Raw genomic sequence first — 27,823 nt, forward strand, 5'->3', positions numbered from 1 at the left:
CTGCTGCCTAACCCTGTAACCTGTGCAAATTTGCCAACAAAAGGGTAGTCCCAGCTTTGATAAGGTCAATTTAATACCAAAGCAGTTCAAACATTCATTTTATCAGAATCCAGAGAAGATCTATGATACCATTCCATTCAAATACAGATCTATATTTCTTCTTTGGGGTACACATAATCTGATAATTCCTACATTGTATAGTCTGGCCCTTTATTTTATGTTAAAATAACTCATAAATCAAAAGAAAATACATACATTGAACCATCCTTGAAAACAAGAAGTACAAATTATTATTAATAGTAATTCAAATGATAAATGCTAATGATGAAAAAGTCAGCAACTTAAAGTACCCCATTTGCCCCGGTGCTTCTGCAGCTTTTCCCTCATCATAGTTATGGAATATTCTACTTTATGGATCCGTAGAAGTTCACATAATTAAGAAAAGATTGAAAAGTAGTTTGGCCCTTTATTTATGGAGTCAGTGCGCACGGTGGTTGTATATTTTTTTAATTTCACAAAATTATGACACTGCAAATCTGCGTTTCTATTGTATTGCTAGTGTACAACAGAATTATTTCAACCACAAACTTAAAATAAAACACAGCGAAAACCTCCTTTCCTCTCCTGCTGTCAAATTAAGTCGCTATAAAATAAATGAATTTGCATTAACACACTGCATGTACTTTGTCTGCAAATTGTTACCTACATGTAACACTACTGTATATTGTATCAACCCTAATGGTAATCTTGAATTCAATTTAGCGTGCGTAGTCCAGTGGTTAGCGATCTTGCCTCTGGAACTAGAAGCCCCGGGTTCGATCCCGGCTGTGTCACTCACCCGACATGCACGCTACCGTTAAAGATCGCAGTCCTTAGGACGGGACGTTAAGCCGTGGTCCACTGTTCATTGTGCTTGTCGAAAAGAGCTAGGGGAATTTCCCCGGTACACTGAACCTGTAAATACTGTACATAGCGTCTGTCTTCTCTGTCACGACCAGTGGAAGAGTAGCTCATCTGTTCATTGAGTTCATTTGAGCTAAACTGGTTCGAGATTCCTTTCCTTTCCTTTCCTAATTTCAGAGTCTTGTTGAAATGCATTCCCAATCAGAATCTCCAAAAGCGTGGCCATCTCATATTCTGATCATGTATGGACAAGGTCTGGTGTCCCAGCTCACAGCAACATCTAGCACGTAATACCAACTGTTTTATAAATCACGGGGCTCCGCTAGCGTAAGGTCAGGTCAGACGGTATGAAACGGATACACATCCCCTTTGATAATGTCGTCAGTGATGACTACGGTGGCACTGGAACGTGATTTCAATCCGATTTTGGCACCGTGAAACTACCGCGTCTGATGAAATTTCAAATGGTATGACATATCTTGGGAAGTGAATGCTTTTCAGGATTCATATCGAGGCCAGGTTGCTTTATAATGTGATCCCATTTCCATTAGGGAATGATATGGCAAGAAATGGCCAGACATATAGCATTGCATTGAAGGTTATCCATTTGGTAAATACAAATGTACATGCATGGGTGTAGCTCAATTTTTTTCTGGGTCTTTGATACAGAGTTCATTGTGGCTTGGAAGCACATTGCTTTTCTAAAGTCTAGTATAATGCCAAACTGATTTGATTATATGGATTATATTCTCCAGGGCACCGTTTAACTGATGATGCAAGAAAAAAGTGCTTTCTTTATGAAATTTAAGAATATGTTGTATATCATCATTTGATGATGAATTCTTCTTTAATATCTTCTTTGACTTTGCTCCCAGTTAGAAATATATTTTTTAAGCTTAGTTGTTCTGCTACATATGGCATTCAATGAAAAATTTGTCTTATGTTAGGGGACGTCTTATGTTGGAGCCCCTGATCCCGTTATGTCTACAAGCCTACATGTATATCGACACCCCTATGTTCCCTAACAGATATTCGAACATAGACGAGTCAGAACATTTGCGTGTCGGAACATAAGGGGGGCAGAACATAGTGTTGGAACACAGGGCTGTCTCTGCCCTGACACCGAGAGTTTGTGTTACACAGACTATATATGCATTACTGTAAATGCAGAAATGTTCATGGTGGCTTTATGTTTGGGGGTTTTCGCGGCGACCGTTTCCCCGCAAACTTAAAACTACAGTAACCACAAACATTTTTGTCCAATACTGTTACAGTAGCAGTTTGTGACTATAGCGCTGTCGCGAACTGAAAACCACCGTGAACACTCCATTTTCCTCTCAGCGCAAAATAAATGCATTTACAGTACCTCATCTCCAACATGGCCGTCCTGTTCCAGCTCCACTGTTTGGCGTCCACTATCCTCTCCTGAAACCTGGTGCGCAGCGGTCCGGCCACGTCGGCCTGGGTCAGGTTGGTTCGGTTGCTCGGCGGTTTCAGAACAGTCTTGCTGAGCAGCAACGTTCGGGGACGTTCGTCCGGGTTGAAAGGGTTATGCCTTCAAAATTATAAATTAGATTAATCATCATTATGGCATCATTATTTAGACCACAACACATTATGGTTGGCAAAAAAGCTGCAATTAGTATATTTATAACAGGTCCTATAGCCTTTCGAGGCTGTACATTGTATATATACAGGCACAATGGATTGTTAATCAACTGTGTCTTGGGCATGGCATTGGAATGCAGAGCTCATCCTTCTCCCTTTTACATCCCCAACTGAAGCCAGGTTACTGTTTACACCAGGGGCTGGGTGTATTTAAGAAAGTTCTGTAACATGTCTTCACCATTGTCACTACAACTAGCCAGGGATGCCAGAAATCAAACACATGGCTGTGTCCACTAGCCTAACCACAAGGCCATTAATGTCACTGAAGACCAAATAAGAAAGCAATGAAACAACAATCCTACCTCTTCAGCTCAGGCTGTACCAGGGCGTGTCCTGTTGGTATGGCAACGGCCGAGAAGTTTCCCTGGAGTTCCGACTTTGAAGGAGGAGGACTACAAGTGAGAAAGAAAGAAAAACAGAACATTCAATCTTGGTTTCAAAGGATAATACAGTTTGATCAGGGCATTCCTGTATGCATACATTCTTCTTTCCAAAAAAACTACACACAACTCTCAAAATATGTGGAACAGTTATTAAAAAGCAGTTAAAACTTTAAAAGCTTTTGCCATCTCCTTGGTGCTGAAGGGGCATCCACTCAAGGTAGCGTTTTCAGAATTTTCTTTGATCTTCAAACAGACTTGTTAACCTGTATTGTGTGATTCTGACTTAACAAAGGCTTGCAAAACGTTTAACCATTAGGCCAAGTTGATTTGATTATATGGATGACATCCTCTGGGAACCCCAAAACTGATACGAGCATGCAAATAGAATAATGTTTTGGCAAAAAAAAATTAATCATGAAATCTACGTGGTCAGGAAGGTTGAACAAATGAGCTTAATGACTAGATCTAAACACAGAGTATGGTATGGCGAATAATAGATTTTTCATTTCTTTAAATCTTTGACTTTGGAATTGATTTTGGCATTCTACAACATTTAACAGTGTCATTTTCCAATAATTTCTTTAAAATTAATGGCATATATTTGATCAGTTTGCAGTTGCTTTGTACGATTTACAGTATCATGGTAAAAAAAACTGTTTGCGCACACGGATTTGAACTTTATTGAACCTGGTGTTATGTGTAGGTACACAGCCCTATATAGAGAGACAGCTAGAACTGGGGCAAACTACAGGGGGTCAGCAAAGGTGCAAAACTAATGAACAACATGTAGTAAATACATACACGCAAGGGCTAGGTCAGGGTCAGCCAAATCCCAGAGGCGTGCTCCCAAACATCCCATAAACGTATCTCCGTGATTAGAACACACGTAATCTGCAGTTCCAAATTTACGGGCGACCTTTGTCGGCCATTAAGGCACTGAGTGGAGTAGCATGTGTTGGGGTGACAGCGTTTATCGATATGGCTTTATATCAAACTGTGCTCCAAATACCCACTTGAAGTTTGGGACAAGGGATTGAAGATTGCAAGAAAAATGAGAACAAGTTTCAATTTTGCAGGCTTGATAAATTCAGGATCAGGACTTACAAGTCAAGTATACCGGTAGTTACATATTAAGGCCACTGTGAAGATATGCAGTTCACGATTCCTGTTGTATTCTACCAGTTTGATGTGGCCATCATGTCAGTCTATTGTAGACTCAATTCACAAATGTTAAGTACCTTTTTCTAGCTTGCAATGTTGCAAGTAACCAAAACAAACAAAAAAGAATTTCTAGACCTGTTAAAGGATGATGCTCTTCACTGTCAAGAGGTAATTCAGGCTCAATACTACTATCAAGTGATATATTTTCAAACCATATTTTGGCCAAACAAAAGAGATACCCGATAACATTTTCCCATGTATGTGTTTGGACTGCTATTGGACTATAACACTATATTGAAGACTGGTATACCATTAAATATTCTAATACCTAAACATGAATACGTCTTGATTGACAGTTTTAGGTCAGTGTCAAATATAGGTCAGTGTTGAATACATTTAGATGACTGATTTTCTCATTTGGAAATGACCCTGTCATAGAAAACTAATCTCATGACTGATGCCCCCACCCATTACAGCCCTCTAACCAAAAAAGGTTAAGTGTGATTTTGCCCTAGGAGAGAAGCAAAGCAATTTATCATGAGGGAGCGTTAAAGAAATATTGCAGTCTAAAATGGTAGACTCTTATTATAACACAGGTGCCTATTAGTAAGTATTCATACTCAGCTGGTGTGTTACACCGAAGGGCGGTTATACTGGCTATACAGATACAGATACAGATACAAATTTTGAGGAATTCATACAATTTTCATGGAATACATAGTATTACGATTGCTTACTAAGGAACATACAATTTTATGAAATACATACAATCCACTAACAGTAACTAAGAAACATACAAATTTTTTAGGAATTAATTCGAGCTTTACAGAATACATACAATCCTTACTACTAGTAAAACTCATAATTTCTTAGTAAGGGATCATAATGAACTTAATATGAGTTCCATAAAGTTTGTTTGTTTCTTAGTCGTGGATCGTATGAATTCCGAAAAATTAGCCTGCATTCCGTAAAACTCTGTATGAATTTGGTAAAATTTGTATGAATAATAAGCACCCCTATATAAGGAATTGGAGCAAATATAACGGTTACCACAAAAAAGCAATCAAGGTCTCCGTGGTACAACAGACATCTTGAAGACTTTAAAGTATAAAAGACTGCGGCACTTCTTTGAGTTTAGCTATTACAGTCGGATATATCAAGCAGTGCCATGAGACTGTGAAGCCCTACAACAGAAATTGCTTCTGGCTCCACTGACACCTCCCTTGTTCTTTTGGGTGACATAAAACTATTGATTTCTACCGCTACAGACACTTCCTATTTCATGCAATTCGGAAAGGAAACCAAACTTGTGGGCAGATATTTAGATAGCTGAGTACTTAACTATAGGCCATGTTGCTTTGAGTATATGGATGACATCCTCTCGGAACCCCAAAACTGATGCATGTGAAAAAAAAAGTTTGGCAAAAATAGTTGCCTTGATTATGAGTCTAAGTCAGGAAGGTTGAACAAATGACTACACACATGTGCACAGAGTACGGTATATATACCGAACATTATATACTATTAGATTCTTTATTTTTGTTCTTTCACATTTTCTTCTTTGACTTTGGAATTGACTTTCAACATAAATGTCCATTTTCCCATACTTTTTGCAATTTACGGCATACAGTTGCTCATTTTGCATCTGCATTGTACGATTTTCTAATGGAAACGGATTCAAATTGATGCGCGCACCGATGTCATCCACATGACCGAATCAACATGGCCCAATACGAGCATCCCAGTCCCTTGGTGGACATTAAGAGAGTTTCTCATGATGAAGCAAAGTTAGCTGAAATACAGATCAATAGCCGTGCGTTACATGTACACAGAGCCCTTTCCAATGTTCATCATGCGCCCATTCTGTCAAGTACACAAAGGCACCATATGAACACAGCCTATAGCCCATTTAATCAATTTTCAGCTGACACATCATTTCCACTGGGATTATAGAAGATAAAGTACATGACTTTGTACAACACGAAGAAGCTCTTTCACCAGAGATAACTTCCATTTGTACCAACTGGACTTAAAGTAGCCTGGGTGCCATCCCATTACTACTGGGGCTCCTGCACTGGCCATGGCTGCCCTGAAGAAATCAGGGCAGCAAGTATAGGGGCCCGGTAGTAATCAGATGGCACCCAGGCTAGACTTAAAGGCAACCAAAGCAATATTAGGGACCAAAAATGGAAATGTAAGAAACGCTAAAATCGTTATTGTAATGACATTTACTAACACTAACACGCGAAATGAAAAACACACGAACTTAAATGCATTTACAGTATTGCTTGGGCTACCTTTAAAGTAGACTGTGGGCATGGTGACTTGGATAAACAAGTGCCGTACGGCATTGGTAAGTGCACTCAGTGCCAAGTCCTGATAGAGCACTTGGCAGCTGCTTACTGCGTACATAACTTTGCCATTACTGTCCGATTCCCTGGCCTCTTCTACTCATGTCTGGTAATGGTAGGTTCGTTAGCGGAAAATTCCAGATGTCAAGTGGTCAATATTGCTTTTGGACACTGGACAGCAAGAAAATGTGCGCTGTGGTCCAGGTTTTCTTGTGCGGTCTAAGAGTAAGCTGAACTCTGACAGTACTAAAGCCCCCCTCTCACTGGACCCGCGGCACGCTGGCGTCGTCGCTGCATCCTGAACTGGATTGTGTTACCCATGACTTTGTAATGGGAATATCATTCAAAACGTACAAGTATGACCAAAAAGACAACAAAACACACAAAGCTTAAAAAGATTCGTCTTTTGTCTATGAAATTCATTGAGTGCTTTGTCAATTTGATTGGCCGCAGCGACGACGCCAGCATGCCGCGGGTCCAGTGAGAGGGGGCTTTTTACTAAATCTTGGAAGTTTGAATATTGGCAGTTATTCGACTATTAATGCACACTACTGAAAAAGGTTTGAAAGTACATCGGCTGTGGCCCGCTTGTTCATTGTGCTTATGTTAAAAAGTGTTAGGGAAATCTCTCCATTACAATAAATCTGTATATACTGCACAATAATAGTCACATATTTTCTGTCTTTCCAAGGAAGTTTTGTTTTGGTCTTTCCTATCACCGTGACGATATATATACAGCCTTTAGCCCTATAGACCAGTGGAAAAATTAGCTCTTCAGTGAGTTAAAAAGGTTTGGAGATTACTTTTCACTTTCTTTACTTTTCATTATAAAATATCATTAAAAAGAGATACGACTTGTGATGAATGATATTATTAGTATCTCTTCAAATTTGAATTTAAACTAAAATTACTGCATGATCTGAGGCACAACGCATACTTTAAGTTGTAATCAAATTACCATTTAATAAATTCTCATCAATCTGTGAAAAGAATTGGGGTAAGGAATTTTTAATCTCCTACTCTGATGTTGAATCCTATTCAGTGCAGAATTTGTTACTGTCTGTAGACACTTTTTCTTGCGAAAATATTGCTTGCAGACACGGCAATCTTTTGTTCATACATACCGATAACCAACCAATAGGGTCTTCACTAATCAGGTCATAACATTTTATTAATGTCAGGGGGGTAACTTGTAACTAATGGTTCCACCCTTCTAGGCAGGAGGAACCGCTGAGTCCTGCAAAACTCCAGCCCGCGATTTGCCAATTTTTAAAAAAAACCTAGTGGTTAATGATGGCCTCTCTGGATAATCATTCACTGGCAAGGCACAAAGAGGAGGCTGAGCCAGCAGAAATTTCCATTTTACTCTCTTCCCTTCCGAGAATACATCAAGTGGCCTTCAGAAACACTCAGGCTCACAGATTGACTGCCATGCATGAGGAAACGTGTAGGAGGTGAAGGATGTGTAAAAGTGCAAGGCTGGCTCTTTCAGCTGGAGATATAATCTAAAACAGTGCAGTTCCTAGTGGGTATGATTACAATGTACCTTCGCCAAGACTGATAATATGTTTTCGGTGCTGCTTATTAATGTGTGGCTGTGTTTTTTTCCACCGTAATTCGAGACGGATCTTTTTTATGTTTGGTACGTTGGTAGGCTTCGGAAAAACGAAGGTCAAGTTCAATAATGGGCCTCCTAGCGCCTTTCTAAGGTACTAGTACTGCAGCAGAACTTCTGGGTTTGATATCTTGTGTTCTGCATGCTGTCGTCGTTGTCTGGGCCACCTAGCAGCTTTTTTTGGAAGTGCAGGGACCATTTTTTTAAAGATTTTGATAGGGAATAAATAAAAAAAGGGTTGACAGATTGTCATGATTTTTGGTATGTAGATACCTTAGGTGATGATTTACATAATGAAATGCTAATTATGCAAATCACTTGAAAACATCATTAACATCATTTGGCGAAGGTATGAGGTCGTGGAACACTAGTTTGCTTAATATTCTGAAGACAATTATAGAAATGTACAATGTAGACCCTGAGTGTATAGCCTCTGTTGCAGCAGACACCCGAATAAGAGGAATCAATGTAGATTTGATTTCTGGTTTTGACCCCACTGGGAATAATCTAAGGGCTCCAGGTACATGTAATGTCAGATGCACCTAATAATCTTAACCTTTCCTATCCTCAAAGGTTACGTTTGATGGGAGCACCTTGGTGTACACACAAGTCAGGTACCAATTTACACCTAGGTGGAGTGACAAGTCTCGTAAACTGCCTTTCCCAATGACAAAACATCTAGCAAGGAATGCCAGGAATCGAACCAGTGACCCCTCGATTCTGTATCCAATAGCATATATATTATAAAATATTGTAGATAGCACTAGCCACTGGCTGCCAACTCATACATTCAAAAAAAAGGGTTAATCATACTTTCTTTGATCATACATGTACTTTCATAATTTTGGGGTAATTTCTGGTTTCAGTTTCTCTTCTTAATTTAGAATAGCCAACTTCTTCACAAAGGCTGACTTATATATTCCTTGGTACATTTTTTCTACATCTCGTAACCTTTTCATTCTTTCCCATATATGCGCTTTGCCTTTCTTAATCAAGGACAAGGCATCATTCCTCTAACATTATAACCTCCCCTCCAGAACAGTCCTGTACTTTGACCACCTGCCAATTTACGGCCGCCGTCCCCACGGACCCTTGAAATTGAATTTAGGCCCTTAATGGCATCAACACTGTTAAAAGGTGAGCGGTAATGGCAAAGGCACCATCCACACCTGCAGACCCGAGTTTACACCCCATTCCACTAGGTCGTTGACCTCGCTGCGACCGCGCTGCAACGTAGAATTTTACAAGATCGCTCAACGACTTTCACAGAATATAGAATCAATCCTTTTACACTTTGTGTGTTTCGTTGTCTTTCCAATATAACTTGTACATTTTGCATTATATTCCAATTATGAAATCAAGGGCTACACAAATCCAATCTAGGTTGCAGCAAGGTCGCCATGCGATCGCTGTCTAGCGGAAAGGGCACTTTGCCAACCGCCATTCTCATGCCAGACACGCCTTCCTCACCAACCCCTCTAGGAGGCAGCGAAATTGCTTTATTCTGGTCCGATTCCAGGATATTGAAATCTATTTAGGAAGGTGGCACACTGCCGTGGCGATCTTATTCCGGCAAACAGATTTTCTATTGATTTTGTGATGAAGCATGAAAGTGGGGCCGTCATGATCATCATGGTCCTGGTACGGGAGAACCAAGGGTATCTGGGCAACAGAACAATTAACAAACTTAAAGTATTCGGGGGAAAACGGGGAATTGAAACATGCTCTTTGCTTCTTCTTCTTTTTGTACCCCTTAGTCTAAATATTTGACCGTTTGGGAACCACAGAAGAGCTAGCAACCAGTTTTCTTCTCCGTTAATGGCACTTAATGCCTGTCCAGTTTCTGATATTATCCTCCCAACTCTTTGCTTAACTTACTACACCTAAAAGCTTTACACTGGAAACATGTGACGATGTTGGAACTAATGATTCAGAAGTATTTTTTATCATTTACTTGCTATGACTTTGGTTTTCTATGAAAGCAGCCGCAAGTGAGTGAGGGAATCAAGCACAAACAGTACGCTAACTAGAAAAACAAGGAAATTACAGTGAGACAACTTTCCCAATTCGAATTGATTTTGGGTGATGTTTCACACACAAAAAAACAGTATGAGCCATCCTCAAACAAATCCTCAAAGATTAGCTGTACCGTACAGGGAGACCATAACATTTGTCGGGCAGCCACTCGATACAGACAGCTCCCCACAGTTCATCTCGCGATCTACACGCATTTACATGTGCTTATTGAAAATAGATTAGAGCTATTGATTAAGTCTAAACCGAGTGTAATGCCTGGCACTCTATGATGAGATTCCTCTCTCCTTTCCAATACATTAGTGGTATGATGTATCTGCAATGCTTCAAGGATATCGGCTTGAGACCAAAGGGAATTATGAATTGAGCATATGTGTTAATGTAGTGATTAGTTTTAGTGTTCCAACAATCCAACTACCTGGACCTTGTTTTCAGAAGGTTACGTTTTCGGTTGCATTTAGTTAATTTGTGTGTTTTGTGTACAGTATAACTGGAGAAGTTGTGGATAGATCTTTGATATTTGGTGCAATTGGGACATACCGTGATGATATTTGATCTGTTTATAGGGGTTGGCTAAAGAAAGACATGATTAAATATTGGACCCTCTGGCAACTTTTCACGGTTCTGCAGCGGAACTTTTGGTTTTGATATCTCATGTTTCGGACAAGATACAGTCATAATTTTTAAGTGGTAGAAGGCTCTTGTTTTACATGCAGTCATGTATGTTATAAGTTTTTATTAGCTTTCAAAACATTTTGCAAACATCCGACGGACGGTGAAAAAAATGATTGTAATCTGAGTCGTAAATAACTTTGTTAATCCATCTTTAAGATTTCATTTCAGATGTCTTGAATGGGTCTTGAATGGGTCTTTCTCCTAAAGTTAGTTCACCTTTATTTGTTGTGTAACCTATATTCGTTGCTTTTAAAAACGGTTTATTGAGAAAATTTGTTAAATGCAACATCGGTAATGATAATCTGTATAATCTGACTCATTAGTGTTTAGAACTAAAACCTTTCAAAAATGCTTTCAAAAACTCTGTTTTTTATTAGAACAGTCAGAGCAGTGCATGTCATCATGGGAAAATTGCACTACAGGGCTGTTCACTGGAACATCAGACATATGTCACATCTGCTTCCACCTCAACACAATCATATACAAGACAATCAAATTTCTTTTGCTGACCCTCAACTGGACTCAAGGTATGATCAATCATCATAACACATTTAATATTGAAAGATTTCAAGAAACACAAAATACTTTGTGCTTGTGTCCCACAATTTTTTCAACGGCTGTGTTTAAGTTATTATGTGTAACGTTGAGGATCTTGTATCCTGTACATGACACTTGACATACCAAATGACAGTTTTGTAGCCTGTGATCAGGAGACCGCCGTCTGTAGTATTTCAGACGCTTTATCGTCCCATCAATCTCCCTGAAGTCATCTTACACTGCTCCATCATACCATGGGTGAGAGGAGGGAGGTAGCAATCTTCTAAAGCCTGGCAGCATGGTTATTATTTGATCAGACGGTAACAGTGCTGACAGCAGTTTTGAGTAATACCGTGTGCTCTGCGAATCCATCAAAGCCGGCGCCTATATGCATAAATATGCATGTAGGCTATCCTACCTGCTCCTATAATTATCCTGACCCGCCGGAAATTAGTCATTTGTCTTATCTGGTGTCGCTCGGGGAGCGGTGACTGGGCAATGACTCTAACCGTTTCACAAGGGGGTGACTTGCAGGATGTAAGATGAGTCGAGAAATTTACGGTTCTTGGTCGCAAATGAGCCATTCTTGGCACCACAAATCTGTGTGCGTTTTTTTTTTTTGGCAGAAAGATTAGCCAGGAGGCTTCGATGGGCATCACTCCACTGTTGCAGGAAAGTCATGTTCAGAACCTTTCCCAAGGGCACAACATCGGGGAATGTCAGGGTATCGAACTCAGGACCTACATATTCTGAGATCAAAGCTCGAACCGTTACGTTAGTTTAAAAATTCACATACACTTAGTTACTCACCCAGTGTAAGACTGGTAAAGGTTACTAGGTGCATGTAGAAATCAGAAATACTTTGCATTGATTTTACCTGCACTAACCTGTAAGTTGTTTTTTGCTGTTGTTTGATTTTCACAGTAACCTCTTCCTTGCAAATATTTGTTTCCAGTGTATTACAACTGTACTACAGAATTGTCCAGCCGTGAAATGCACTGCCAAAAAAATTAAGTTTAAATCAATTTACAGTACTGCAATTCTTGTTTCTTTCACTGTAACTTTATGTACACAGTTTTCACGGTCACCTCTGTACCGTGAAAAAACTGTTGTCATTTTTTATGACTCCTTTACACACCCATTACGTAAATCACTTGCCGACACCGTTCAGTGAAAATGTCCATTTTCTTTGCACCGTGAAATTTTGCTACTGTGAAGATAAAGTGAATTACAGTATGTTGTGTCCTGAGAATGGAATGTTTCCCACCTGGATGTGACAGAAGCCGTCTTGTAGAGCAGCCCGTGTTGTTGGAGGTGTGGCTGGAGGATCAGCACCAGGGTCACCAGCATGAAGGTGGTGAGCAGGAGCAGCCGTCGCATCACAGCCTTACGCTTCATGTCATTCCCCGCCTGCGCACTTCTGCAGAGGTTATACAGAAAAGCAGAATATTAGACCTCTGCAGTACAGTAGGAAGCCACCAGCAGGAGCAGCCGTCACATCACAACGTTACGCTTTATGTCATTCCCCGCCTGCGCACTTCTACAGAGGTTAGAGAGAAAAGCAGAAAATTAGACCTCAAACTTTGAAGTTCCCGCTGCAGTACTGTAGGAAGCCACTAGCAGGAGCAGTCGTCTCATCACAGCCTTACGCTTCATGTCATTCCCCGCCTGCGCACTTCTACAGAGGCTGTGGAGAAAAGCAGAAAATTAGACCTCAAACTTTGAAGTTCCTGCTGCAGTATGGTAGGAAGCCGCTAGCAGGAGCAGCCGTCACATCACAGCCTTACGCTTCATGTCTTTCCCCGTCTGCGCACTTCTACAGAGGTGATAGAGAAAAGCAGAAAATTAGACCTCACTCTTTGATACTGTTTGCACTAAGGTACAGCCTTCAGACTCTGTTATCCATGGTAATATTTCAATTCAGCGATAGTTTTTAAAATCTGTAAAACAACAAATAGCATTGGTGTGGCCCTTTGGTGGTTAGTATTAATCTGAGAAAAATCATTATAATTAGAGTTTCCTGAGAGATAGTCAAGGTCTGTTTGGAATTTTTCCTTTGATCACTGTTATTTCACTTGACTTCAATTTCAGGTTGATTACCATAATCATACTTTGAGTTCGGACTTTCTTGGAAGTTAGGGTTGAGGTTCGTTTTTAACAGAGCTTATAATAAGCTATCCTCGTCCAACCACGTAGTAGTACCTGTAAAAGCACAAGACAGGTCTAGTCCACAAAAATTAAAATCAATTGTAATGGTAGATGAGCACAGTAGATATTACAGGTGGGTATCAATATGCTACTTTTGATAGTCATAGCCATTAAAATGGTTGTGAGATTGGCTATTACAACATTTAATTACCACAAAATCAAAGGACCCCTGCTAAGCAGCTGGATGAGATTAATAACAGAGCAGCTAATTCAATTACTATGTTACAGTAGTCAAACCTTAAGCTATTGAGGATGATCATTGGCAAATTTTCAGACCTTTTGGAGAAGTAGAAAAATTGTGCTATGAATAACAAATTTACAGACTTAAACCTACAAAATCTTACCATTACATGATACAGTCAAACCTGTACGTAAGAACCACCTGGCCAATGTGACCCCTTTTTGGTCAGTGGTCCCTTAATTTTTCCCATTGACGGAAGCATTAAGAATTCTGTCTATAGTGACCACATAGACCATCTGTCCCCTGAGTGGTCTTGTTGAGCAGGTTTGACTGTAAGAAGTATCATTTACTACAAAGGTTTTGTTACTGTAACGATCACATGGTATGATAATTTGCATATTATACACTACATAAAGTCCTTCACAAAGATTGGTTGGCAAACAACCCTCCGAGTGAAATATCATTGCATACCTGTTATCAAAGCGGTTTCCTCTCCAAAGCTAGCTGGCAGACTGATCTAGACTAGCGACCACTTACTGTGCGCCTGTCTTAGTCACATGTGTGGTGTCAGCTGATTGGTGGTGTGTAACGTGCTTACGGGAGGGGGGGATCAGGTGCTGCATCTATTGGCAGCTTGTCAGTTTCCTTGCTTCAATTATGCTAATCATTTGCTCGTGAAATTGTCCCCGGTTACAGGATGGCCTTAAGAGCCACTGCCGAGGGGGATTGATTACACGTGCAAAGCCTTGGTCATCCGATGCCGCTAACAGAATCAAATTTCCATAATTATGAACTGACGAATGGGGACACTCAGTGTTGGTGGCATAGACGAATAGTTTACTTTGCTGAATGGTGGTTTGGAAAAATTAGTCTGCTTTCGCTAGCACATCCATTGTAATCTGGTCGGCGCACTAGGTATGAGCTACGGTATATCCCAATTGCACCGATCACCAGGTAAGATTTATAGCCACCTACTTCGTTTGTGTTCCACGAAAATAGCATGCTTAACGAAAGGCCATTACGTTCATGAGTTCATTGACCGCAACTGTAGAATGAAACCAGAGGATGTTGCAGGGGTCAGAAGACGTCAATAAGCATCTGGCAAATACTGGAAACCCCCAGGACTTTAGAAGAATTATAATTCTTTGTCAAATACTGCTTATTATTATTATTCTCGTTCAATCAATCCATTCACGGATTTTCAACGAATTGACGAGTTGACTTGTTGGCTTGGTTTCAAACATTGGCATGGAGTAAATAGGGTGTGAAACCGCCTCTTTTAGATGTTCCCTGCAGGATAGAGATCTATCAAGGTAGACCCGTCATGTATTCCTCCTATCCATCCCTTTTACCCCCCCAAGTCCCCCCCTGTCAGCTAACACTTCTCCAAACATGTGAGAAGGAAGCTACCTGCCAGGGCGAAACCGCAGTTGTAACTGATGATGGAAGCCGCGACTAACCAGAAGAGACAAGAGGAAGCTCCAGTTTCTAACGGATCTGCGTCGCTTCTCCCTCGACGGTAGCGAGTTACTTCCAACCTGTGCTCGGGACAGCTTGACGGATTACGCTCCCATCCATGGTAGTTTCATCCACTCAAACTTTGGCCCGACCCGAAAGATTTCACTTGCCGTAACCATGCCTTTCCAGAACGTAAACGTAAAGATCACGGTTTTAAGTAAAATGAATAATTAATACACTACAAGGGATGCCGTAAAAACGGTTGAAAGCTTAACAGTCCGGCGTAATCGTCACTGGCAACGTTTAACAATTCCATTAATAATTTCACAAGCTAAGATGATAGCTTTGCGATACGAAAGAAGGCTAATTTGTAAATGGATATTTGGTGTTTGCCATAAAAGTGCTGACCGTGACTTTTCATGCGGCCTTACACGGCACCTCAATTTATTTGCTTCAGTTTTAAGGATGAGCACTATTCATCAAGAATGCTCCTGCTGTCAACTTGAACTTGGCAGCCACCCAGAAGTTTCAAAATGTAACCCAAGGGCAGACATTGATTGAAGGAGCTGGAAGTTAGAGAGGGATGTGGGGGCGGATTATACGGTCCTGGTTATGGACCCCTTCTATGCTGCAGGGGTTTTAAAGGGTCACCTACGCGTTTCTTTTGCCCGTGGACCAGGAATTGGTCCAGCGTAACTTACTGTTGTAACTGATTACACTACTTCGTAAATTTCGCAGTTGATTGTCTATATGTGGGCGCAACACTGCGGACTTCTCTTGAAGTATTGAAGGGACATTTTTAGTTGTTCCATATGTCTACTGTTTTATGCTTTCTTGAGTTGGCATTGGGACACACATAAAGTCAATTCCTTGTTTCTTAGACCCTCCAAATCTACAAAGCAAATCATATCAGTGTGGTCCAGGGCTGTCTCCAGGACCCATCCCTCCATCCCAGGACATAAATTTGCTTGTCGGAACGGGAAAAATGACATGAAATTGATAAGAATGTATTGTCTTAAAATGACAGATTTAACAACAGTTAAACAACATGGGCTCTCAGACAAATTAAGTTGGAGGGAAAAAAATTCAAAGTCGGAGACAGCACTGGTGTGGCCTAAATTTTTTCTTTGATAATGTATTGCCCTTGGTGCTGAACAGCCTTCCAGCACTACAATGTGGTTTAACTTTTACTTTCAAACAGTAGCCTAGGAATATATCTAACATATGTAGAAACTATAGAGAGACATGTTACCTTCCTCCTGCTGCTTACCCCAGCCAAAAATATATATTTGATTGCAAAGGGCTACCTTAGCAAACTAAAGGTTAAGGATGTCACTTCCATATATTTTGGCTGCGGAGCTTCCACTTGGATAATGTTATTTTGATAACTGTAAATTCTGCAAACTCCAGAACAATATTAGTAGATCACAGGCCTTATTTATCATGTGCACATAGAAAACCTGCAGATTGCACTGTGTATGATGTAGAGCTGTGTACCGGTACCGTGTACCGATACAGTACCGGGTACAATCAATTAGGTACAGGTCCAAAATACCTGACCTTGCTGTATCGGTACTGGACCTGACTCAGGAGATGGCCACTTTGACAGATAAAATTACTATGAAATTACCCTGGCAGTGCTCAAAAGCCACTCTAAAGCACAGATAACACATTTGCATGGCTGGAGTCAAATTTTCATCTGTGTTTTCATAAAGATGATACCTAGCACAATCAAATATTATGTTTTTACCAGTTCAAACATGCTTTTGTCCTTATTGAAAATCTAGCATTTTCTGAACAAGTAGTTTAGGTACAGGTTCTCCGTGTACCTGTACCTGTACCTAAAATTTGTTTAGGTACACAGCTCTAGTATGATGTATTAGTCTTTGTAAACTAAGTGGGTTACAGTGTCTATATTGTCTAGCCGGGACAGATAACGATCTAAATTGTGCCATACTTCTTGGTATGAGGGGTGTCCCTGTAGCTCACCTTTTAGCAGCCTCGCAGTTGAGCTCCTGGCCTCAACTTAGTAACTGGAGGACCCGGATTCAATTCCTAGGGCATCTCGGTTGGGGCTGCACCCGTCTTTGGAAGGGACATAAAATGGCAGTCCCATGTTCGAGGAGATGCCTCCAGCATGTTAAACAGGGAGGACTAGCAACCCCTCCCTGTAAAAATAGTACCCTGCTACAGAAACAGCAAGGAAACTTGTTGCCTTATGTGTTACTAGGCACTATAAGAGTATGAACAAACTTTTGGGTATCAGTTTGTTAGATAGTACATGGATCAAACACTCAGGTATTGAGACAGGAGTTTGTTCAAAAGATGGGCTCTAAAAGGGGTTCTTGAAACACACTGATATCAGATCAAACTTATAAAATAAAATGCAAGTGTTTTTTCATCCTAGTGTTCAAAAATTCTTCATCTACTTTAAAGGTCAGTTAGTCCCTTCTCTATTGAAAACCTTCTTCAGTAAATACTCTACTACTACTGCTAAATCGTGTATTTTCCAACGGTGCGATTTATATCATAATCCAGTTTTAGTTCTGGGCCCTACTAGACCATAGACACCGTAACACATTTAGTCTACATCTTGATAAATCTTGTAGCTCAGTTTGGTCATGTTAGCTCCGAATTCTTTTAGCGCAAAGATCCCTTCAATGCCCTGTACAGGGACAAAATAAATCATACAAAGCTCAGAAGTCAATGGAGGAATATAGCCCAACACAAATTTTGCCATAATGTTGTATTTCTGAAACGTGTTTAGCATGATATATGTTCTCATGCCAAGTCAATGCATCGAGACATAACTTGTAAAGTTTGAAAACCCTGTTTATGTGCTCATTGAAAGCTAACATTGTCATTAAGAGAATGTGGTGCTGGAGATAGCATTAGAATTGCACCGTCGGCGCTAAGCTTTAAACTTGGCTGGTGAATTACTCTTGGTGAGAGGAACATTTGCAACGTTCTCTAAATCATTGGAAAATGTGTACCCTCTTTCATATGGGGATGTGAGAAATAGGCTTCCTTAATGTTACGGCCATTCTGCCAGAGAACCCTCGGCAAGTAACATCCAAGTTGAGCCTGCGTGAAGCCTGAACTTGTACAAGAACCCATGAGTATGTTTCATGTTCTTAAACTCCAGAGCCATCAAATACTGTAAATGCAGAAATGTTTGCGGGGATTTCATTTCGCAGTAGGGATAAAATGGAGTGTTCGCAGTGGTTTTGAGGTCATGTTTGAAACAATAGTAGCGCTACAGTCACACAATGGAACAGCTTTTTGCAGTGGTTTTAACTTCGCGGAAAAGAGTTCATCGGTGTGTGCATCAATTTTCGTCTGTTTTCCTCCCCAAAAAAGTTTGCGATTATCATGTAAATCCTACAAAGAATCTTCAACATGAGCGAATGTATGCCATAAATTTCACATTAAAATACCAGAAAACGGACAGTATCATACAACGTCTCTTTTCCATCTCAAATTGCACCAATTTTGTTGTAAACTTACTCCTTGCGCAAAATGAACACCCAAGCAAATCTAAGTTTTTAAAGTCTTCCAAGAAAATGTGAAAGCAGAAAAATAAAGAATTTATTATTTGGTATACAATAACATAGTAGATAAAATTAAATAAAATACTGTGAGTGTGAAATATTTACCAAAAAGAATTAATTTTAACCCCAGAGCAAAATTTTACCGTCTTGCAAGAAAATGTGAAAGAAGAGTTTATTGTTTGGTATAGAATAAAAGAAAATAGAGAAAGTAAAATTAAACAGGATGAAAGAAAATACTGTGTGAAATATTTTTGGACTGGCAGCATTTTGTGCTTGCCTAAAAGAATTGATACTACCGTTAAATCCTGCAATTTAGTTTTTGTTAGGAACTACAGGAATGTCATCAAACCCAATTCATTACAAAGACGGAAAGGATACATCTGTAACTGATCACCTTTGGGTGTTGGAAGGAAAACAAGCAATCTTTTTTATCTTGTAAAGATGTCTAATATCAGTGATTGCTATTCCATCATCCCAGACACCCCTTCGTCTAATGTGTATCTTTGACTACAAATTACGCAGAATTTCCTGTAAGCAGAAAAATCAGAGCGTCTCAGCGCTGTTTGAATCTCACTCCTGGGACCTTACCCTCCCACTGGGCGATAAAACATGTTTACACCACTGTATAACGCTTCCGGATGTATTATCTCCAATAGCCATGTGTAACCATAAAACTTGACACATGGAATCCCAGCAACGATAAATCAGGTTAATGACGACTGTTCCCTGAGAGGTACCTGTTATAGAAGCGAAAGTGATTTACCAGTCCTTGGTTCAAGTCCCACCTGCTCTCACACAAAGTACGACAACCTCAAGGTACCTCAGCACGCAATTTGCTCAAACTGTTCAGGGTTCAAGTTCTCGGACTAGTTTCATCACCGATATTATCTTCCCTATACTAGTAAGTGCTAGAATGATACTAACCCAATACAGCAAAGTTGAAATATTTCATGGAAGCAATTTGCCGAAGGAAACCTAGTATACACCCAGGTATGAGGAATTAGTATATTATTAAGATATGGAACCTCATTTTGTATCTAGACTTATAGCGTTCATTCAGTTATCAAAACTGTAAATGAAAAAAATTATCAACTTGAAGGTGGTGTTACAGGCTGTCCGGGGGACTGTTTCCAGCTGCCATATTTGGGCGATAGCGGGTTGTTGGCGTATCGCTACCGAGGCACGCGGCTAATGGTATTACCATACTTTATGGTCAGGCTCAGTCTCATCTCTGCCTCGGGCGTAAGATGCAATTTTACTGCTCCATAAAGGGATCTTATGTGATGTGACCTTTAGAGTACACAGTTGGAACTGCTTTTAAATCTGAGGGAAAGATATCGCATATAACTACGAGAAGATACATAAAGTTTTTAGGCTGACTCGCACTTTGGCAAAACTGTAAATCATTTTTTCCTTGCAAGCTGCAAGAAGACACTGTTTTTTTTCTTGATCCTGTCTTTCTTGTGAACATGAAATGCCATGATTCAGTGGCATTTCAATACTTTTTTGCCAACGGGAGAAAAGATGATAACGTTATGACCAAAACCGGAATAAGATATAAACTGACACTGTTTATTCATTGGTGAAAGTTAGACATCCAGGTACTAAAATACGCCAAATAATAGTTACTCATTGACAAGCAACTGGATATGATTTTGGAAACGGTCAGACGTTTCAAGTAGCATCCACTCCTTTTCGTCAGTGACTGTGAGCCAGACAGTTGAACAGCATATTTTTAACCGTTTAACACTGTTTATTGTTTTAGCTTTTAGATGATTTTGAGGCTACTTATATTTGGCCTGATCACGTTGAATGTTGGAACAAAGTTTAACATACTAGCAACCAAGACAATGTTTGCGGTGGTCTTAAGTTTGTGGTGAAACGATCGCCGCGAAAACCAACGCAAACATTTCTACATTTACAGAAATTCAATTGGTGTGGCCTTACCCTCAATTCTTCAGAGTCATTTCTTTTCTGGCCTCCTTTGCAGACCCCTTCCCCCCCCCCCCCAAAAAAAAGCAAATACATGCCAGTGCTCTGAAACTGTCTCTCCCGGCATAAGAGAACCTGGCCCTTGTTGAAAATCACGAATCAGCGCTCCCCACCAAAATAAACGCCCGCGCTCCAAGAAGTCTGCAAAGGTGGCTATCTCTTATCCAACATTACCCAAGAGTAAAAAGAGCAGTACCTTTGAGATCTACACTATAAACTGCCATGATATACAGACGTATAACCCCAACCTTACCTGGTGTGTGTGTGCGTGTGTACACAAACCATCTTGTTCCCCCCATCTCTCTCTGGGACCTGATAACATATTGCTCACAACTGCTTGTGATCCAGGGAGGAGACCAGGGAGGGCCGCCCGCCGTATCGGCTTATCCTTATTAATTAAGCCGAGGATGTCTGGGGAGGGCGGACTCGACCCCTTCACCTTGAGGAGTGTCTCTCGATGGAGAACTAATGTTACCCAAGACATAGTATTGATCACTTGAAGAGAGGAAACATAGAGGCCAACTGAAGGAACATTTGATAGCACATGCAGGAACAGGGTTAGGATATTTCTGAGAAGTGCTAGTCTTGGGAGAGAATTTCTCGTCTCTGTTTTATGAATATTTATGCTCACTCACAGTCAGCCAGTCTAGGAAGACAAGGACATTTTACTGCACAGACAAATACATTTCAACATAGAAAGACAGTTCAAAATACCCAGAAAATAGTTTGTCAGTTCAGAGAGCAGTAAGATGTTCAAGACTGTTCATTTTGGGGGTTTGTGTCGACTGCATGTCATCTGCATCATTGTTTTTCCACTCAGTTTTCCCAGTCTCTGTGAAACACTTTTGAATCATATGCACAATATGTATATTTGTTACCTATAGTCCTATACTATCAACTTAGAAGGTAATTAACCCTGAAAAGGGGCTAAATCATGGTATCCCGATAAACCAAAATGAGCCAATTGCACTAAGATCAAAATTAGCCATGATTTTCTCCAAGGTGCTGAAAAACTATCCGGTGTATTCTTAGACAAAAAAAGGATTAGGACTGTTTCTAGATTTCTGATTTGATTATTTTACTAACAAGCAACAAACTCCTTCAAATAGAATAATTGCACAATGTTTATTTTCCTCCTGTCATATTCCCCATTCTTTCCGAACTTATGTTACTGAAGACATGTTTTTCTCCAAGGCGCTGAAAACCCATCCAATAAGTTCTTGGACACCCCCCCCCCCCAAAAAAAAACATGACGGTTTGTAGAACTGTGGATCTAAGATTCCATATCCCTCAAAATTGTCTGGCACGATTTTGTTTTCCTCTTAACCTTCTCCCTGCTCCCTAATTCTGTAACCAATAGAAAATGGGGTGCCAAACGGCTACTTCGGTTTTCTAAAGGTTAAGCTTGCCCCTCTGTCTCTCTTCTTGAGACACTTAACAAACACTCACACCCGATGATCTGCAATGGGTATTTGATAAGGACACATTCCGCTATTAAATTCCTGGCTGAATCAAATTCTACCTGACCAAGAGTGATGACCTGAATCTTCCCCCAACCTAATTACACTTCTGAGTTCAAGCTAGGGGCTGTTCCAGATATTTCCCAGGGGAGTTTACAATCTCCCTTGGTCCCCTAACAGGCTTTGTGACTTTTCGATGATTTCTTTTTAACAGATTTTTGCCTTCCACTCACGTCAGGTTCTTATGTAACACCCATAAATAACCCCATTATTTCCATAGCAAATCAGCTTAAGTGGAAAAGATGAACAAGTCCTGCACAAAACGTTACAAAACTATAGAGCAGTGGTACTAGTGATTGTTTTCTTTTTTGATAGAGCCAGTTTCAAGAAATGTACTCTACTGATTTTTTTTCAAAACTTTTCAGCTAGATATCCCAAATCCAAGCCTGATGTATAAGTGACAGTGCAAAGAGGGCCTTCCACATCATCAATCGATAAATCATCTTAAAGTTGATATCAGACAAAAGAACAAGCACAAAGTCATGATAGGGAGGGCAACTGGGACCCATCCATCATCCCAACAACTCACCAGACAATGAAACAAAAACCTCACACCCCGCAACTCGCTTTTTGGAGTCGCATCAATAAGATATGACCAATGATTCGACAACAAAGGACGCCGAAGCCACAAGAGATTACACCGGCGAGGTATTACTTACAGGGACACAATAGAGAAACCACACCTCCTGTATAACGACCGTCCGCGCATTGTTCGACGCGCTAGCTGTGGCTTCACGATGATTCAGTGCAGACTTGTACGGTAATAGAGCCAGGCACTCCCTGTAGTACTGCCATCAATGGTGTTGCCTGGCTTGTTCTTATCAATCTCGAAGCAGAGATTTCAATTTGGTTATCTTGGTCCCTGGCGGCTTCTATCCTGAATGTTCATGACTGCCACGGGCAAGTTAGAACTCTTAAGATGCATCAAAGATACGGCTCATCAGACCAGTGCTTATTGATTCAAAGCTTTATGGAAAGACTTCAGGGATATCATCTTCAATCTGATATTTTTGAAATATGTTATTTGCACTTATATATATATATGGTTGTACATCTGTATACAAAATGTACATATATATTATGTGGCTTCCACCTACGGTTTGCATGATATGTATAAAAAGGAATACATGATATCTAACTTGTTCACATACTTTATTCCACTTCATCATATTGCAATGAATTATCGAATATAGCAACTTAACAATTATACTGGATAGTATTGACGAGTTCACAATTGGACGGATTTTAGAATACAGTACTGGTTTTATTCCGACGCTTAAGGCAAACCTGGAATGCTTGCTAGACGTCTTGTATTTGAAATCTTTCTGCCCTAAGAGGACTAATTCCATACACTCTTTGTCTCTTTAGCTCCTTTTGTCTTTTTTATCTTTAAGAAAATGCAGGCTTCAATTTTAGTATTGTCTGCATATTATATACCATCCTGAATATCATATGATAAGCAGCTGGCCCCATGCACAGGCAGACATCCCTTACAACCCACTTGGCTGCCTCTGCAAAGAGACTCAGACTATATGCCCCGCCATATGCAATGAAATTAACTTCACATTAAATTGGATTTACAACAGTAACTAACTGTATCTAACATATGGTGGGTTTGCTGGCTAGCGTTCTATCAAATGTTCTGTAATTTGCATTTATATGGCGTCTGCATTAAGTTCAGCAGACGTATTAAGGACACGACTTATCAAATTTTCCTGATTATTTGATAAGGATCCGTTTTTGTGCATTAAAAGTCAATATTCTAAGATTTTGGAGTAAATTTCGAAACAAATGACTTTGTGCTTAGGTATTTACCATGGATTATTTTCTTCTTTGCATCCTAGGTTTGCCGCCCTGCCATCTGATCCTGCCAAGAGCACTACAGAGCAACCCTGGCCACCGATCAATTGACCCTACTATAGGGGTCAGGGCGGCATCATTTTCCAAGGAAGAATGATCTATGGGACACCAGCGTAACAACATAGGAAAAATAATCAAGACCGTAACTGACATTTTTTTTAACTGTGACATTACAAAATAACAGTTATATTAGTCAAGATCAAGTATTCAAGTATTTCTATACACTTGGGACCATATGGTTTGGGTGTTGAGCAATCTATCCTGACATTTCATCCCGTTAGACCTTCTGATTTCAAGAGGATTGCACAACAAAATTGGGGGTTAATCGAAATTCTACACATTTTAGTCAAGCTTGTATTTACTTTATGGTAACCGAAGCTAAAAGGGAAAAGTAATTTTCAAAGGTTGACCTAAAATTAGTTCAGCATAAAACATGCAGATTAGATCCTACGACTCCATGAAATATTCGATAGCACAAGCATCATTAGGTAGCAACCTTCGTTTCAGTTGATTCCCCGTTCCGTCAGACGTGAAGATATGACGCATGAAGGTTGCCCCGCTGCATTGTGCTTCAATTTGTACCATCCGAGAGTCAGGAGCGGAAAATGCCAGACTGCACGCATCGCACAGTCGCAACGACGTAACTTCATGCCTGATGCTAACCGAATCATTCCGAATGTCAAGGTTCGTTCTTCCCAACAAAGTGTAAACTACGAAGGTCTTTTCGTTTAACCAGACGTGACAGCAGAACGCTGTGCAAATGTCACATTTCAATACTCCGAGACGTCTGGCTGAACAAATGTCAGCCAAGTGACATTGTACTTTCCAGCGATAAAACATACGACCCCCAGAAATACTTCAATTCACAGTTAGGCCACACCAATTTTTTTTGTCGCTTCTCCCTGTAGCCTGTCTAGTTTTTCCCATTTTGAGAAGATAGGCTCGCTATTCCCATTCACAAATTTTTACTCACGATTGTACTATTTGTCCAGTTGTAAAACTCTATAGTCACCAAAATAGATTATAAAGGCCTGCACATACCTAAAAAGTGTGGTTACATTTTATCATAAGTTATAATTTTTCATTAAAACTTTCTCAATATCTATCCATATATTACATGTCATGGCAAAAGGTAATCTTGTTACTGAAATTATAGTACTAGATCAAAGAAAGGGGTGCATTGCATAAAATGAGCCATACAAAGCTGAAAGTTGAATAATCCTCTTATTATTACCTTCGCCGAGAAGGTTATGCAGAGGGTAGCGTTTGTGTGTGTGTATGTTTGTAACGTACAGCATAACTCGAGAAGGCTTGGGTGGATTGTCTTGATATTTGGTAGGTAGGTAGGTCTTGATGAGACTAGGAAATGATTAGATTTTGGGTCCCCTAGCGGCTTGTTACGGTACTGCAGCGCAACTTCCTGTTCCGATATCTTGTGTTCTGGACATGCTATGAAACTGATTTTTGAGTGGTAGATAGCTCTATGGGCAGAGAGTGAGTGGTACGGGTTTGGGCCCCCTAGCGGCTTTTTTGGAACTGCAGGAGCAGGTTTTGGTTCAGACTTTGAAAGGGAATAACTCAAGAAGGGCTTGATGGATGGTCATGAATTTTGGTAAGTAGATAGCTTGAGTGATGACGTACATGATTAGATACTTATTATGTAAATCATTATCTAATTTGTATAATTAATGAGGAAAGTTTATACAGCCGCCAAATTCCATGGTAGGACTCTCAAACATGTGACATATGTAACTGAAGAAGAGAGAAATATTAATAGATATCAATTATGCAAATGAAGACCTCATTTGCATAATTAATGAGAAAATACTATAACTCAAGATGGGCTAAATGGATGTTAATGATTTTTGGTATGTAGATAGCTTACGTGATGCTTTGTCTGATTGGACGATAATTATGCAAATCAGATTCTAATTTGCATAATTAATGAGACAATTTTAAAAACCCGCTATGTTCCATGATATGACTATTGAAATATGTGACATTTGTTACTGAGGAATTTTGATAGATAAAAAATATGCAAATGTAGGCCTAATTTGCATAATTAATGAGAAACCAATTTCATACTTGTGTCATTTGGAAGTTATGTGAATGTGAACATCGTTGAATCAAATTATGCTAATAAGGACCTCATTTGCATAATTCATGTTAAATGTTACTTTGTTAGCATAACCTTCTTTGTTAAGCTCATACTTTTGTTTTTTGGGTGAAGATCAACTGGTATGATTTATAATTGATGGGAAACACTCCTGATACGTCAGTCAAAAAGGTTAAAATCATTTGGCGAAGGTATGAGGTCGTGGAACTCTAGTTCTTTATGTTATGTAAACCCTTATCTTCACCCTAGACTATTTGCAAAAAATTTCGCCATGTCACTCCAATGTTTTTCTGAAAAATCCAAGAATCAACAAATAAAATTTGTGTGGCCTTATAGACTAAGATTGGGCTTTGCTAGAGATTTAAGTACACAAGACCTCCTGTGGGAGCATCATGGAACATGACAACCATCTGCATCTCAAAAGAACAACAAGCTGTAAGTTATTCTTTTCCCTTTGGTATACAAGTAAGAATGATTAATCATCCAGAAAATTGCTACAACTCCTATTTCATAAAGAAAAGAATCCAATTTAGCTGAAAAATAAAAGATTGTCTCACTTTTTTTGCAGAATCTGATAAAAGAATAAAAATGTTGAAATATTACCTGGCTTCTGTTGGCAGTCGATGCTTAGCTTGGTACCAGCATTGGTGTTCAACACTTATCATTAAATGTAAAACATTCCTGAAAAATAAAGATGTTGCCACACAGTCTTGCAGAATCTAGTAAAAGATGGCAAAATGTTGAAATATTACCTGACTTCAGCCTGTATTGGATGCTTAACATGGTACCTCCATGGGTGTTGAAATACTTATCATACAATATAAAGTAATTCCCGAAAAATTACTTTTCTGAAGAATCCTATGATGAACTGTAACTTAGAACTAACATACTACAAACGAGGAATAAAGATTGCACCAGATTACGAGTGATATCGCAATGCCCCCACCGGTAGGATCTTCCTGATTTACATCAATCAGAACCAACCAATTAACGGGTGCTTGTGTAATTCTCTCGTGATGGTGTTATGCAAACAGGATTATCCATGAACAACACTTCAATAACACTTCATTATGTCTGACGGCCTACCGCCATATGATGAATACACACTGATTGGAATGCAGATATTAGAATATTCAAACGACATTGGCCTTGACGTTGGGGGTGTTGGTGCCGGCAGAATGGATGGGAGATCCATCATATCGACTACTGAGTCCCTAAAGTACACTAAAATATTTGCGAGTCTATTAATGTTCTCGCACGCCAGATATAAAAAGGAATCGCTAGCTCACGGCTTAATCTGAGTGTCATAATTGGTAACCCTGCCACATGGCAAAACACCTGTTCAGTACATGCATTAGGGGCTGATAGGTTTTGGCAACTGCACACACGCATTTTCTTTTCTACTCATTCTAGAATTGTGGCACCCTCCTCCAGCAGGCCTGTGGTTTCTTCTTTAATGTATTCAATTGTCTGTCTTTTATCAAGGAAGCAACAAGTTAAAACAGGAATTGTATTTTCTCGAGGAGTGCAACCCTAACAGCAGAATGCATGTTGGTATCCAAAACTGCAATGGACGGGCTGAGAGTTGAACCCAAAACACAGCCATCCAG

General features: G+C 39.9%; 1 protein-coding gene across 3 annotated transcripts in view; it reads right to left on the reverse strand.

Moving 5' to 3' along the window:
• LOC136428552 (CMP-N-acetylneuraminate-poly-alpha-2,8-sialyltransferase-like) overlaps positions 1 to 27,823 on the reverse strand; it is a 60,723-nt gene that overhangs the window by 11,059 nt on the left and 21,841 nt on the right. For all 3 annotated transcript variants that reach the window (XM_066418155.1, XM_066418156.1, XM_066418154.1), the window contains 3 exons: positions 12,595 to 12,747; positions 2,874 to 2,963; positions 2,270 to 2,458 (listed from right to left, as the gene is read on the reverse strand). In XM_066418155.1, coding sequence (XP_066274252.1) covers positions 2,270 to 2,458; positions 2,874 to 2,963; positions 12,595 to 12,725 — 410 coding nt within the window. In that variant the 5' untranslated portion in view covers positions 12,726 to 12,747. The remainder of the gene's footprint in view (positions 1 to 2,269; positions 2,459 to 2,873; positions 2,964 to 12,594; positions 12,748 to 27,823) is intronic.

This window comes from Branchiostoma lanceolatum, chromosome 2 (genome assembly GCF_035083965.1).
Source record: "Branchiostoma lanceolatum isolate klBraLanc5 chromosome 2, klBraLanc5.hap2, whole genome shotgun sequence".
In the NCBI taxonomy this organism is placed as follows: domain Eukaryota; kingdom Metazoa; phylum Chordata; class Leptocardii; order Amphioxiformes; family Branchiostomatidae; genus Branchiostoma; species Branchiostoma lanceolatum.